The following is a 15,470-nucleotide window of genomic DNA, read 5'->3' on the forward strand; positions in this document are numbered from 1 at the left end:
AGAAGAAACTGGCACTTGGAGGACGGAGGTAAACAGAACTCTACTTTCTGAACAACTTTTCTGCAAACTAAAACTTCTCTGAAAAATAATGCCTATTCAGAAAAATAAGAACACCGTCTCATGAACTAGCTACTGACACAGATAATTTTGTGCAAACCTTATGTGAAACTACAAGGTTTAAATAATGTGAAAAGCAAATACACAAATGCAATATTTCCCTTAAAACACACACATGGTGACATTTATCCTAACCATGAAACAAAAAGCAACATCGACTAACACTAAGAAAAATAAAATCTGAAATATTCTTACCTGTCCTGCGACTGCTCTTCATACATCCTCTCCTTGCCTTCTTTAAAGAGCCTTATTGCCCTTTTTGACTTTTTCATTAGACTATCAATGTAGATTTTAAAATATTCATTCTCACTGAGTTGGGCAAGTTTCTGGTTGTCATCATATTTACTCAATATAAGTCTCAAATGCTGATATGTATCAGGTAAAATATCAAGTATATATGGTGGGCTATTTTTCAACTGAAGTTTGGGGTTTTGGCACAGTCTGACCTAAAAGAAACAAGGACAGAAATAAAACATTTTCATGTGAACTGCAACACTTTCTTCCACAGAAAAACTGAAAAATTATCAAACTGTGTACTATTTCTTTGCTTTCCATAAAACAAATTTTGACTTTAAAACTATAATCACCAACCTACAAAGAATTAAATTCCCATCTGTTCTCAGACAATTAAATCCTATTTTCTTTTGTTCTCATTCAGTTTCTCTGTCAGACCTTTACTTTCAACCCCAAAGTTTTCATCCTCTCTCCAATATCCCATTGTTCACAGCTTAACAGAACACCAATGTGCTAGTTATTGTACATCACTAACAGTCTCTTTTTTAAACAAAAATGAGGGAACAGGCCTCATCTGCTGGCCTATCTTAATGTCTCACATTCAGATATTAATTTCCCAACTAAAGCGATTTGATTGATTTTATGTTTTGGTATACTTTTCCCAAACACTGAGGAGACTAAAACAGGTACGATTTTAATAACCAGATTATTAAGTAGTAAATGGGTGTCAGGTCAGAACAAGTCTTTTCCACCTCTTTACATTACATCCCAGGCTTAGAAACACCTGCTACATAACGGTTCAGTCATTCCATCAGGTGTCACCCAACCACTGGGGCATTCAGGGCTGCGTGCACAACTGAAAATACTTTATGTTAGAAAAAAAAAAAAGGCTGTAATTCTACTACTACATTCGCTGGTACACATTCATGTGATTTAGTCAAGAGTAAGTTAACCCATCTCATTCTTACCCCTCCAACCTCAGTATAAAGAGCCATCCAATTAAACATTTAAATGTAATCACTGGGAATTGCACGAGTGTGTACATAAAGATGCCCACTTTAACAAAAGGCAAAACGTACACCTAAAGGCAGATTTACCGAGAAGCTCGTGAACCATAAGCTTGATGGTCCCTCAGATACTTGGCCCCCTTCTAAAGCTTTCATCATAGATCTTTCTGCAAAGTTTTCAAGAGCAAGGTATTTTAAACACAACTGGCTAAGATTTCTGTCTTTTTCCCAGTGTGACATCCCTTCTGTCAAACTGAGCCTTCTATTGGGTGGCACTGAAGTGGTGGGGGACATGTCTGGAGTCTGGCTAATGCAAATTTGGGTTGAAGATACATTTAGTTTGATTTTAATGGAAAATGAATGTAAAGAACACAGTCACTTCTGAAACTAGTTAAATCAAAGCAGCAGCTGTGATAAAAGAATGGCTTTGGGAACATTTCAAGTGTCTGTGATGCTGACCAGCCCAGCACAGGAGCAGAAAGGTCACGTTCAAATTTCCTGGTACCTGGGACTGGTGGCATATGTGAGCAATGTAGAGAGTCAAAGCATAAAGTATACAGAGCCTAGATTATTTCTCTGATGTTTGTGGACTTAACTTTTTTTTAATTTATAACTTGTGACTTTTTATTGTTCTAAAAAAATACACTTTCATACCCAATTTTGTATTTTTTTTCTCTTTAAAAGGACCACTCTAAATGTCAGGTTCCACAAAACATGGATGCACTTTTGGGTACTCAAAAAAGTGCTGGGACTGAATGAAAAAGAGTTGAACAATAATATTTTCAAGAACTACAAACACAATGAATCAAGGAAACAACAAATGAAGATAGCTCTCTTAAACTTACTTTCTCAATTGCTTTCTTGAGAAATAACCATATCGTCTTTTGTGAGGAGAAAAATCTGACTCAAACTATCAAGCATCAGCTCCTAAGACAAACATTTCTCACATTAACAATGGGCATTTTATCTCCCTCCTTTTTGTACACAGTGCCTAAAATAATTATCCAGCATATCAGTCAGTTCAGCCGCTCAGTCATGTCCGACTCTGTACAACCCCATGGACTGCAGCACACCAGGGTTCCCTGTCCATCACCAACTCCTGTAGCTTGCTCAAACTCATGTCCATCAAGTCGGTGATGCCATCCAACTATCTCATCCTCTGTCGTCCCCTTCTCCTAAAGATTATCCAGCATGCAGTACATAACTAATAAATGGATGTATAAATGGTTGGTTGATTTGATTCTGAAATTCTTTATATATATTTTGACACACAAATATTATATTACTTTCTCATTTTCATGACTGAATTATACATAATTGTTTTTGTTTTCCCCCCTAAAGACTGATGAAGTCTCAAATAAATCAATGACTTAACAAATCCTGGTTAAATCAAGAACGTTTCTCAATTCTTAAAACTAAAAGATAGTATCACAAATATACACAAATTTCAGAAGTATCACCAACAACATCCTACAACAGGTAATTTAATTTTAGCAACATGGTACAACATGTCACCAGACTGATAAATTATTAACCTGCAGTTAGGGGACCAGGCAGTTTTAAATTCATTTCCTCTAACTGGTGAATTTTTTAACTGATAAATAAAAAAATTCTCCCAGGTATTTTTTTCAGACATTGCAAATTACTGTAGTTTAATAGATTCTTTTAAACATTACAGATTTTTCATTTCCTATTCGCTACCTGAACTTATTTCTCATTTGCTTTATTTAAACTGTAATTCCATCTGAGAATTTATTGCTTTATTCAGTAAAATTGTTTGATAACTACTATATACCAGGTACTGAGCTCAGTGCCAGGAAATTATAGATGACTAGAGCATACTTCCTGCCTTAAAGAGTCTGGCAGAAGAGACCTAGTTCTCTATAATTAACTTAGGAGCAATGTAATTCTTGCTCTAAGGGATCTTAGTAAAGATCCTGTCCAATCCATTCATTTTCAGATAAAGAAACTAAGAACTACAAAGATTAAGGGACTATTAAAAAATCATTAATCCAACACAAGAGTCTGCATCTTATGAATCTCAGGCTGGTCTTCTTTTTAACTATATCACAATTTAATTAGAATTGGGCATATAATTAATGATTCCTGGCTAAACTCATTTACATTTTTATTTTATTCCATTTGTGAATTTACATGAACTTCAGGACCCATTTGTTAATTCTACAAACGTTGGTGCAACAGGCATTGTTTCCAGCCCTAGGGAATACAGCAAGGAATAAATCAAAGACCTGTCCTCAAGGAGTTTTCTAGTGAAAAAAATCGGTGGCTTGAAAAAGAATGACAGGAAAATGGGAGCGCTATAATGGAGGAGAGTACAAAGTGCTGGAGGAGGAATGAAGCAGACATGTCCATGTGGCAGTACCATGAAAGGCATACCTAAATTTGCAAAAGGAATATTCCAGGCAAAGGGATGTGCAAAGGCTTGAGAAGCCCCAGAGAGCAGGGTGTGTGAAAAGGAGTCAATGCAATCACTCTAAAAGGTGGACGCAGAGGAAGCCCGTGGTGAGTGGAATGAAGAGCTCTGAAATAGGCTAGAGGCAGTTCAGCCCTTGTAGGCCACACGGTTTTCTAAACCTGCACTTGGGCAAGCGCAACATAAAATGCTGAACTACTACCGGATGCCGCTGAGTGTGCAGTTCATCAGCTGGATTAGTATTAAATTCTGTGGTTTATGACAGCTCCTGCAGAAAATGAATAACCTTATGCCAGGACTACTTCTTCTAAGCAGGTCAAATTCAATTCAATAAATATTTATTGAGTGCCCGCTATGTGCAAGGAACTGTGAAAGCCAGGGACAAAAAAAATGCTTTTATAAAAACAGTATTTTAAGGAGAAAAATCAAGCTCACCACAAGGTTCAAGTTCAGATTCAAATGACTTAGATGTCTTCTAGAACTGTCTAAGTTGCTCCCTAGAATGACAGCAGGTCCCAACACAGAAGAACTTTCACGGAGAACAAATCTACAGTCACATTACAAAATGATGGACTTTTTAAGGCACTAACTGGTACATAAAAGGATTGGTTCATTACTCTTTGCTTTTGAACTGAAAGGTAAAACATTTAGTGTTGGAACTGGGCTAAAAATTCCATTATAGTCAGTGACTCAAAGGGCTTTAAAGAAGACTTTGGAGATCACCAAGACCAACTACTTCCTTGTGACATGACAACACTTAAACACAGAAATGGAACTTAGTGGAGTTTACTGCTCAGAACCCTGCCTTCTGAACTTACAAGTGAGGCACTTTCTCCTTAAAGGTAGACAGCTGCCTGATGTAATTCTTGAAATGTGTTTAAAGATTTTTAAGTAGACCTCTCTGTATATGTCTATATATACATCATCCCACACACATCAAAAATACATTTTATATATATTTTACACACTAGGTATTTCAATAAATACATGAATATGTATTCAGATATATAAAATACATATTCAAACATATCAATGCAAAGACACAAATGTAAACACAGGATTTACTAGTGCTATACGAATTTTCAAAGCCGTTAATTATTTTTGGAACATTCTCGCATTTAAAGAGTTTCCTGACTGTGCCTTAATTAATATTTCTAGCCAAAAGGTAACAAAGAAGTATTAGGTCAGCAAACATATTTCCTGCAAACAAGATTCAAACCAGTCCCTGAAATCTATGAAAGAAATTTTACTGAAGCAAATGGAAACTTCAACAGTAAGGAATTGGGTGCATACCACAGCAGACGTTCATTATAAAACACACCTCACTTCATGGAGCACTCAGTTGTATTAAATCAAGTATTATACCTTCAAAGTGAAATATCCCCTTTTTTAAAGGTAGTATGGGAAGTCTGAAAGAAATCCTTATTTGTGCTTCCCAGGTAACTAACTGTTCTAAGAGATTCCTTATTGCAGTTACTTAAAAGCTTGTTGTTATGATAAAAAGTATCTATGAGTTCTTCAGATTCTTTACATTTTATCTCAGCAAATCACCACTAAGTATATAAACGTATAAGAACTTGTATAGCATAAAAAGTAAAAAATAGAAAAATAAAATAGAATTCTTTCTACATAGAGTATTAACTGGGCAAAACCAGTAGGTTAGCATATGATTTGTTATGAATCTGGAAGTTACTCATAGTAGGATCTGGGCAAACCACCAATTTTTTTTATGGTTTTCAAAGTTTTCTTTAGAAGACTAATATATTAAAAAGCACCATTAAATAATTGTCTAGTTGTATTGAGGTCAATTATGTCTTCATTTGTTCACTATCCTCCCATATGAGAATGGAACTTCTTAAGGGTGAAGGGTGTATCTGTCTCACTGGTCTATTTCCATCACGTAATATAGGACCCTGCATATAGTAGGTGTAAAATAAAGATTTCAATGGAGGGAAGTAGGAAGATATGGAGGAAAGAAACGAAGTAAGGAGGAACCTCTCGGAAGTAATATTACAAAAAGAATATCCCCATCTATATTGAATAAATCTGTCGACATGAGTACAAAGCTTGGAGAAGAACTTGGTCATTACAAATATAGAGGTAAAGGTCCTTTTATTTCTTGTGTAAAGAGGAAGAGTCAAACATGCTTGAATCTTCATATCATGAGCATAAGTCATACATGCTTAAATCTTCGTACCATGAACACAGGCCTGAGAATCAATCAGACCTGGGATCTAGCCCTGGCATTCGCTAGCTTTACAACCTTGGGCCAGTTTCTTCTTCAGGAAACCATGGAAACTTCTAAGGATGTTACAAAGTCTCAGAAGAAGAAAAGTAAAGTGCTCAACACAACACCTGGCATGCAGTGGGCACTGGCAACTTTTTAGGATTTCTTCCCCTTCCATATTAGACCACAAGACAGCAGAATCACTGCAGGTTTTGCAAAGGTAGGAGAATTAGACCAGGGGCACTGGCCACCTTGTTGGGGATCACTAAGAGTTCTTTCATTTGGTTCATGTGTGTGTAGACATGTGCACACTCAGTCATGTCCAAATCTGTGCCATCCTACATACTATAGCCCGCCAGGCTACTCTGTCCATGGGATTTTCCAGGCAAGAAGACAGGAGTGGCGTGTCATTTTCTCCTCCAGGAGGAATCTTCCTGGTCCGGGGATTGAACCCACATCTCCCGTGGGTGAGATTCATTACCACTGAACCATTGCTGAAGCCCATAATTAGTTCCTAAAGTTTGTTATACTACCTGAAATCCTTACAACGTCTCCTGCTTTGGGCAGAATAGCAGCAATAAGACCGAGTCACTACTCCTCACATGGAATCAGTACATCGGTACTCAGCTGATCTGGAATCTTTTGAAAGGTAGAATACTTAAGTAGTATTTTTGTAATTCCTATTGAAAAACAGTGTGAGCTTAACAATTATTTAAATATTAATGTGTTAAACAGCTAAAAATTTAGTCAAATATTTTCCAAACAGTTCTTTAATGACTAGGAGAAAATCAGAATCTTTCAAATAAATTTGTAAAAATCTTAAATATGTGCCCAAGCAGAGTAGATACAGGTAATACTGTGGTGTCATTTAAGTTGCAGGATGTTTTAAGGTGATCTTAATATAAAGGTTCAAGACTGATTTCCATTTCAGTTTTTTTACTTACATACGCAGTTAACTGCTGGAAAACTATATTGTTTATAATATGCAATTTGAAAATATGGTTTAAATATTACAAATATGAGTTAAAACACTTCCTGACAACCCTAAGTAAAATTTACAAATTCCTCCATAACTTCACTGTATATTTCCTCATTTCCCTCTTATCTACATATAAATTAGTTATCTACCAAGCACTGCCCTTCTACTTGTTCTGAGCCTTTCCTTCCTACACTGTAATCCACAATACTACTTTATCAATTACCTCTTCTTCCATCTTAAATCACTCCCTACCTATATTCCTTCCCCTCAATTCTATGAACCTCTACGATAGCATCCACACACACACAAGGCTATGCTCTGCTCAAATCCTCAAGCTATCATAACTTTCTTTTACTAGTTGTCCCAGTTCTAGAACAATTTTCTTGAATTCACATACTGAATTTAATCTAGCTGTCACTTCAATCTAGCTGTCATTGATGCGACATGGAAAGATAAACAATGGCTTGACTCAAGAAATGTAATGATTTATTAAATTTTCATTCAGCTTGGATCTTTCCATTTGAGCTTATTAGTTTTCTTAGATGTTGAAATTACTTCCTTATAAAGCTCTCTCTACCCAGGAAATCAATATGCTCTCATTCCTTTCCTATCTGTTCCATCACTGTTCTTTGTAGGATTCGTTTTCCCTCACCACCATCTAATTATAGATACACAAGTGATACAGCCAAAAATTCCAATCTCTGACTTTTTCTCCCCAATTCTCACCTTCTAGTCTGCCTTCCAAATCTCTTGCTGTTGTACAGCTTGAAATGCCACCTCTATGGGCATATCTACCAAACACACATTTCTAGTTTTAATTTCTTTCTTTAACTGCATATTCAATTTTCTGACTTCAAAATGGATATTTCACTCTGGCATGTCAAATTCAACATGGCCAAGAAACAAACATCATGCACCAGGCCCCAAGCTTCCTCTTTTTCTTCGTATGTTCCTTATCTCATTAAGGGCATCACTGCTTTTAGAGTCAACTAAGCTGAAAACCTCAAGAGCCACTTTCACTTCAACTTCTCCTTCATCCTCTATCTCTGAAGGGTCGCCAGGACCTTAGGTTTTACTCCAAAATGTCTCCCACTTTTGAACCAACATTGGCTATATCTACTAACAATTTTCTAGCACAGCCCTTCCTTATTTCTTACCCAGTCTGTTTTAATTTCTCTTGATCATTATTTCTACCTTTAAAGGGTTTTTTTCCCCCTCTTAACTCATCCTTTCTAGAGTCAAAAGAGTAACTGACCAACACAGCCTTGACATTCTCTCACTCTGCTCAAATATTTCAATGGTCCTCTGCCTACTAACTAAAAGTCCAAATTCCTTGACAAAACACTCAAAGTCTCTTTAAGCTTCTCTAACTTTCCTTCGCTCACTCCATCATCTCTCTTTACCCATCACTCCTTCAGCCTGCTGGAATCCACTGGAATCCTCACTGGAATCTAAAACAGCCTCTAAAGAACAGCTAGATAATACTACCAGGTATACCACACCATACTGCCTACACCAACTTTCCACCCTAGCAAACGATACTCACATACTACGTTACAGCACTCTGTGGTTCACTCAGTCGTGTCGGACTCTTTGCAACCCCATGGACTGCAGCGCACCAGGCTTCCCTGTCCTTCACCATCTCCTGGACCCTGCTCAAACTCATGTCCATTGAGCAGATGATACCATCCTTATTTACACCGTATTACAGCACTTACTGTATCTTCCAGGATAACATGGTTATTTATGATTGTCTATCTTTCCATACTTTGCATATAATTAATGAATGATGAAATCACTAATAGCATAGAAAGCAAATTTGAAAGAAAGAAGTTGATTCAAGAATCTGAATGGTTATAATTTTATAGGAGTTAAATGATTACTAACTAATGAAGCCTCCTATTAAAGGTATGCTCTATTTCACAAGGATAAACCCAGGGAACTCTTGGGAAGATTCCTTTACATCTTTTACTTTATCCGAAAGTTTTACCTAGAAAGGACAGGAAGCAAACTTTGGGATCACTTCATTTATCTAAGCACAAATTCAAAAATCTAACTCAGTACTAAACAAAATAAGCCAGATATGTATTGTGTTATCCTCTACCCAAGTCTATTTGGGCCCATGATCCTGCTAATAGAGAACAACCTCACTGAGGAAAATGAAATATGTGAAGAATAATTCAAATAAATGATATTCCTTATTCCAAGAGCCCAAGGACGGTGATATTCTCAAATCCATCAAACACAAACAACCAGCATCCGAAAATAAAGTTTTAGTCTATGTGCAATATTTTTCAGAGGTATGAGTAAATTAATTTAGAAAAGAATACTATTTTTTAATAGCTGTATGTATTTTAAGACATTTTGACTGAAAAGCTTTAAAATATATTATAGTTGAAATGAGATTACAAAGACAGAGAATAAATTAAATTCCAAGCTTGAAAATGTATTAAATGAACCAAGGACAAAAGGCAGGAAAAGGCTGTTTGACATCATCACTTTTTAAATGCTTTTAAAACTCTGTCAGTAATATAATTTCAAATAAATGACAAGGACAGCAAGACAAAAATATAGGCAGGTACTCAACTTGTTTTGCTCTTTGGCATCAATTAACTATTTTTTAATTTCCTGAACATCCATGTATGCTCAGTACATTTAGTATTTATTAGATGGAAAATTGTTTCTTCCACTTTCCATCACCTGGCTAAGATGCTTGTGAAAACCGTACTCAGGAACCTCACATTAATAAATCATCACTCCTACACACTGATTAGCAATCATTTCCTTACCCTCACCACAGCATTTTCAACAAGAATACAAAATAATGCCTTTCCTATAAAGGCAGTGGCCAGCAGAATCCAGAGAGACAACAGTCTAAGAAGTGACCAGAAGAAAAACAAGGCAGATGTTGTTGACTCTGCTCCCACTGTACTTTGTATAGGTCTGTGTTACAGACTTCTCCATGTGACATGGCAATTACCCACCTACATACCTGGCTCTGATGATGGTCTTGGAGCTTTCTTGACAGGTCTAGGGCAGATTTATATCTTGTCTAGCTTTGCATCTCCAGGTAACAAGGACTTCATAGAAACACAGTAGGTCCTCAATAAATGTTTAGGTGTTTAAGAACCTCCAACTCTGTGAGAGTTTTGGAACAGGCTCCACATTTCAGGTGTATATGAACCTCACTGTGTATTCATGACTAATAGTTCTGTCTCTGTATCAGAGAGGCATCCACTGATCTGAACAGTTTGGGGTCAGCTATTGACTTCCACTGACACATGGAGCTAAGACCAGAAAAGATATCTAAAATAAATGAGATGCTCTGGGATATGTTACTACTCTTTTCCTAATAAATGTACCACGTTAAGTTTGTGTCACTGATGTTTTCTTTCAAAACACTTTATATCTTACAAGGAACACAACTGAGCAATTACTCCCTCCTACTCTCAGTGACCTTGCATAGAAAGCGTGCCCTCTGAAAACTTAACAGTTAGCTAGAACTGGAAGCAGAGTTGACCGTTTTAAATTCTAGAGGCTAGGGAATGGTGTAACTACACACTTACTAGGTTTTTCCCCTACAGTCTAAGACTGCTTCATAAGCCCCGTGAGATAAGTTATTTTACTTTGTAGGTAGCTAAGACATACTGTACTTGGAGCTTGTTTACAAATTTACACTTCCAAGATTTGACCTTGTTGAAGAGGTTTTATAAAGAAAAATGCTGAATACTTAACCCTGTCTTCTACATAACTACCAGTTAGATTTGAAAGTTACTATTGTTATTCACAAGCTAAACTCCAGCTGTGGCAGTTATTTTACAAAACAGTTAGGCAATGTGTCAAGGGATTACCTTTTGGACTAATAATAAAGTTCCTGATGTAATCACCAGGACAGTGTTCATTATATGAACCACTTCCTTCACCACTGACAAGCAGAAAGATAAACACATGTGGGGGGTTCTTCTACACTATACAATTAAATAAAATATTCTTCCAATTAGTAACTATCAGTGCTTTTTCATTACTGTGAGATAGAGTAGCAATAAACGTACTGGACTTTCATAATGATTTACATGGTTTCCCTCCACAAAGCCCACAAATGCATACATAAACGAACACAACAATATTCAGCCTTGACAGATAATGAAGACAAATAGAGAAAGGCATACAATGCACCTTTGCCAATACCTGTACCCACATTCCACTAAGTAGAGACTTCAGGTAATAGATTTCCTCTTGAGTCAAGATTCTCAGTTGGAGAAGCTAAACGCAAACCCACAAAAGGGTTAATAAAATAAACAATGGCAGAAGCCTTTTTTTTTTTTTTTTTTACCATAACCCATAATAGATGGCCCATAAGCCATCTATTTTACCATAACCCATGATGAAATAATTAAAAGAGGATAAAACTTAGGTCAACAATCAGTTACAGGCCAAAATTACACACACATTTTTTAATGTTTCAAAAATAATGACTCTATTAACCATATTTTACCACTTCCTCATACAGATCTTTTTCATTTGATGTTCTAATATTTACTTACAATTGTACAAACTCTGACCACTCAAAGAAGGGGGTGGGGAGAGAGGAGATCTCCTTGGTAGAACCTGACCCATTTTTGCCCACTCATGTAACAGATAAGTTAAAGAAAAACCTTGACTCTCCTTCTCTTACGCCCAACTAGTGATACAAGCATGAGTGACCTTAAATTGCTTACTCCTCAGAAAAGCAAAGACAGCTAGTATTGTGCCGCCAAATATACACAATTTTTCCAACTGCATGCTCCTCATTCTTAAGTATCCAATGTTAAAATGAAAACCTGACCTCAAGCAGCAAGTTGCAATGTTCTAACACTATGACATCATTCTATCTGAAGTACTTTAAAATCACAATTTGAATAATTGGCAGAAGCTTAAATAGGTCACACTGAAGCCCAAAACTAAGGATATTTATCTGACAAAAATATTCTGGCTCTTCCTTTAGTGCCACCAGCCATAGAATGCCAGGCCTATCGTTCATCTACCCATCTGTGCTTTTCATAAGGATAAACAAAAATAAAGTAAATCTTATCCCCTTCCAGTATTGCTACCACCACCAACAGTGGCTTTTTGTGGAAAATATTTGAAGTTATGAAAAAAGTAAAGGTAACTGCTTTACTTTTTACTCTTCATAATATGACTTCATGAAGGCTTTAGCACACAGCTACAAAGAAATATTTTTTTAAAACTTCCATTTCTGCAGGTATAAAGATATCAAGAGCCCTGCATCAATTAATTTTATAATTAGCCCCAAATATCTATCAAATGAAACTATAAAGGGCTACAAATATTTACCATTATATAGCTTACAGTACTACTGATGCAAAAGCAGAACTATTAATTTTGCACAGCAGCAAGCTACATCTTAGGCTTCCCTGGTGGCTTAGTGGTAAAGAACACACCTGCCAATGCAAGAGACTGGGGTTCAATCCCTGGGTTGGGAAGATCCCCTGGTGAAGGAAATGGCAACCCACTCCAGTATTCTTGCCTGGGAAATTCCAGGGACAGAGGAATCTGGTGGGCTACAGTCCATATGGTCATGACTTAATGACTAAACAAGCTACATCTTAAGCATATTTATTTCATAATCCCACTTAGTAAGACAGGACAGTGACAGCTACAGTTTTCTCAGCAGACCTCTGTAAAGTATTCAGGTTGCCTAGACTTGTCTGGGTACTGACATCCAGCACCATTTCTTCTTGTAACTTGTAGTTCACCTGAAAGCAACATGCAAAAACCACAGAGGTTTCTGATACTCTCAGTCCCACCACCTCCATCATAAATTTTCCTTTCACAATAAACAATGTGCAATCAAAAAGGTTTCCTGTTTCAAAATGGAATAGATGAAACAAACTGTGACTCTACCATTAACAACCAAAAAGTTCCTTAATGAAGATGAATTCTCAAAGATGAAAATGGAAACTCTCAAATACTGCTTCCTCACTTTAAGACTAATATGGTTCTTTCCCCAGTAATCATTCTCAGCATCACACACTGTGGATGTCAGAGACTTTTCTTAAATTACTTGTATGCACTCTTTTGTTATCTAAGAGCAACACAACCTTACATAAGACAGAACAAACACTTCCAAAAGATTCTATGCCATGCACCAACAAAGAGCAGCCAACAGTAAAAGCTTTGCATATCTGAGTCATATAGAGGAACTTTGAACCTTGAAGAGTAGGACAGAAGGTGGAAAAAAAAAAAAAGTCTTGGCTCTGAATTCAACTTTTCAAAACACCCAGAGCAGATATAAGAAACACAGTCAATCCGAATCAAAATATTGTTGCCATACCAATAATTATTACTAAATGACAGTACAAACAAAACTGGAGAAAACCACATCCAGGGTCAACCCTGCTGTTGTACAGACACAGTCAGACAGAACTTACCACTTTGTCCATGAGTTTCCAAGTTTTCTCTACTGTCCTGCGATCCGCTGCGGCTTGCTTAGGGGGTCCAACTGCATCTTGAATAGCATCAATAATACCCAAAATCCGTCCTTTTCGGGGGTTTCCTCCTCGACCACCAGGGTTTCTGCCATTCATAGAATTTGCCATCTGGAATCTTAGCTCTTTGAAAGAAAGAAAAAAAAAGTTAGTTGGTCATGAAAATATTTATGCAACAGCAAACAGGTTAACTTGTACCCATTACATCCTCCTCCATCACTGAGAACAAAATCCAGGGTCCCAGATTCAACTGTTCAATACCGTGTGAATTTTTCACTCACAATCTTTACACACAACACACAGGTTTAGGAGCAATGACCTTAGATCTGTTTTGGGAACACTAAGAGTTAAAGACGCATCATTCTCACATGGCAAAGAGTGAAGGCTTGATTAATACATAACTCACAACAACAGTAATAAAAACTTAGATTTCCTCTATCTACGTTAGAACACATCAGTTTCCCCCTCTCCCTGACTTAACCCCAATTTAAAACACCAGAACTGAAGCCCCTAGAAAACACTTTGGGAGCCTCACTCAAAAACTGCACTTTCACTGTGTGATTTCGCCAAGTTATATAAACCTAAAGATTATTCTACAGGAGCAGAAAGGGCACGACTGTTGTCATCAAAGGCTGAGGACTTGGATTTTCCCGGCTAAAACCAACAAGTTCGGACTCATGAACACACGAGCACACAGTTCTTCAAACAACGCGGTTGAGGAGTTGTTCCCAAGTGAAGAGCCAAACGAACCAACAGACAAATAGCCCATTTTAAAAGAGAGTGAGAAACTGACAAGAGCGGGCACAGAAAGGAGAGAGAGTTCACTTCTTGGGCTTCCTGCGTTTCATCTCATCCAAGTCGGGTGGGGGTAGGGGGTCCAAAGCTTTGTCTCGGGACATCTGTGCCTCCGGCTCAGGCTCCTCCCCTGCCACTCTCGGACCACAGCTTGGCGGGGCGGGGGAGGTGGACAGAGAAAGGACGAAGAACCCCTCCCGCTCCGGCACCCGCAGCCCCGTGCGTCTGGGGCGCTCCGCGTTCGGCTCCCCGGAGGACGCTCCTCGCTGGGTTGTCTGCAATCCCAGCCCCCTGGCTCCCCTGATTCCCTATTCCTCCTTCCCCGGCCCAGCCCGGGTCCCGGCTTTAAATACCCCTCTTCAAAGTGTGACGGCGGCGGCGACAGCAGCTGGAAACCGGGGCTGTCCCCTCTTCCTCGGAGGCCCGCGTCGGGCTGCTCCAAGCCCCTTGGGCGGAAAGCAGCGCCGAGCTTCCCCGGCACCCCCTTCCCTCCCGGCGTCTCGGCGCCGTAGAGACACGCGGGTGAGCGGGTCCGACTCTACGCGCACGAGCCCAGGGTGCGTGGGTAGCCCCGGCAGGGTGTGTGTAATCACCGTAAAAGCCCCGCTCCCAAGGAAGGAGCGACCCAGAGACGCCGGCCACCGAGGTGGGGAAACGCAACAATTACCGTCAAAACCAATCCACGCCCGCTCTCCCCTCCCGCCCGACTCTCAGGGAGGCCACGGGACGCCGCAGCAGCACTAGCCGGAGGAGGAGACCACTCGCTGGCCACCCCACCCCTGTAGGATACACACAGAGAGAGCCAGGCGCGGGGCGGGGCTGGGGGCGGGGCCGCTCGGGGCTAGGCCAATCCAGCGCAGCCCTGCCCTACCCGACAGCGGGCGGCGCCAATGGACGGGAGGCGCCCGTCCTCCTCGCACTACCACCCGGTCCACGTCTCCCACAGTACACAATGGCCCCAGAGGAAGGCCCTCTCGCCACACGTCCCAAATGGAAAAGGATTCGGAGACAAATGAGGGGACTGGATTCACCCGAGAACGAAAGTCGTAAAGGAAATGGAAGAAAAGATGCAAAGCACTAGGGAATTAACCAATAAGGAGTGGGCGGGTGGGCGTGAGCTTTGGGAAACGGAGCCAAAGCGGACTCTGACTAAAAGGCGGGACTTCCTGCTTCGCTCACCTTCCTAGTC

The 15,470-nt window shown here is 39.1% G+C and overlaps 1 protein-coding gene across 7 annotated transcripts in view; it reads right to left on the minus strand.

Annotated features, from left to right (window-relative positions):
• CBLB (Cbl proto-oncogene B) overlaps positions 1–15,100 on the minus strand; it is a 227,703-nt gene extending 212,603 nt beyond the window's left edge. For 2 of the 7 annotated variants that reach the window (XM_070368790.1, XM_005892379.3), the window contains exons 1-3: positions 14,949–15,100; positions 13,430–13,611; positions 313–563 (exon numbers count right to left, since the gene is read on the minus strand). In XM_070368790.1, the coding sequence (XP_070224891.1) occupies positions 313–563; positions 13,430–13,597 (419 nt within the window). In that variant the 5' untranslated portion in view covers positions 13,598–13,611; positions 14,949–15,100. Of the gene's footprint in view, positions 1–312; positions 564–13,429; positions 13,612–14,279; positions 14,431–14,634; positions 14,836–14,874 lie in introns of those variants that run through there. The other 5 variants (XM_070368785.1, XM_070368796.1, XM_070368782.1 and 2 more) reach the window with 5 other exon arrangements.
• Between the last annotated feature and the right edge of the window lie 370 nt (positions 15,101–15,470).

The sequence above is a fragment of the Bos mutus genome, chromosome 1 (assembly GCF_027580195.1).
Source record: "Bos mutus isolate GX-2022 chromosome 1, NWIPB_WYAK_1.1, whole genome shotgun sequence".
In the NCBI taxonomy this organism is placed as follows: Eukaryota; Metazoa; Chordata; class Mammalia; order Artiodactyla; family Bovidae; genus Bos; species Bos mutus.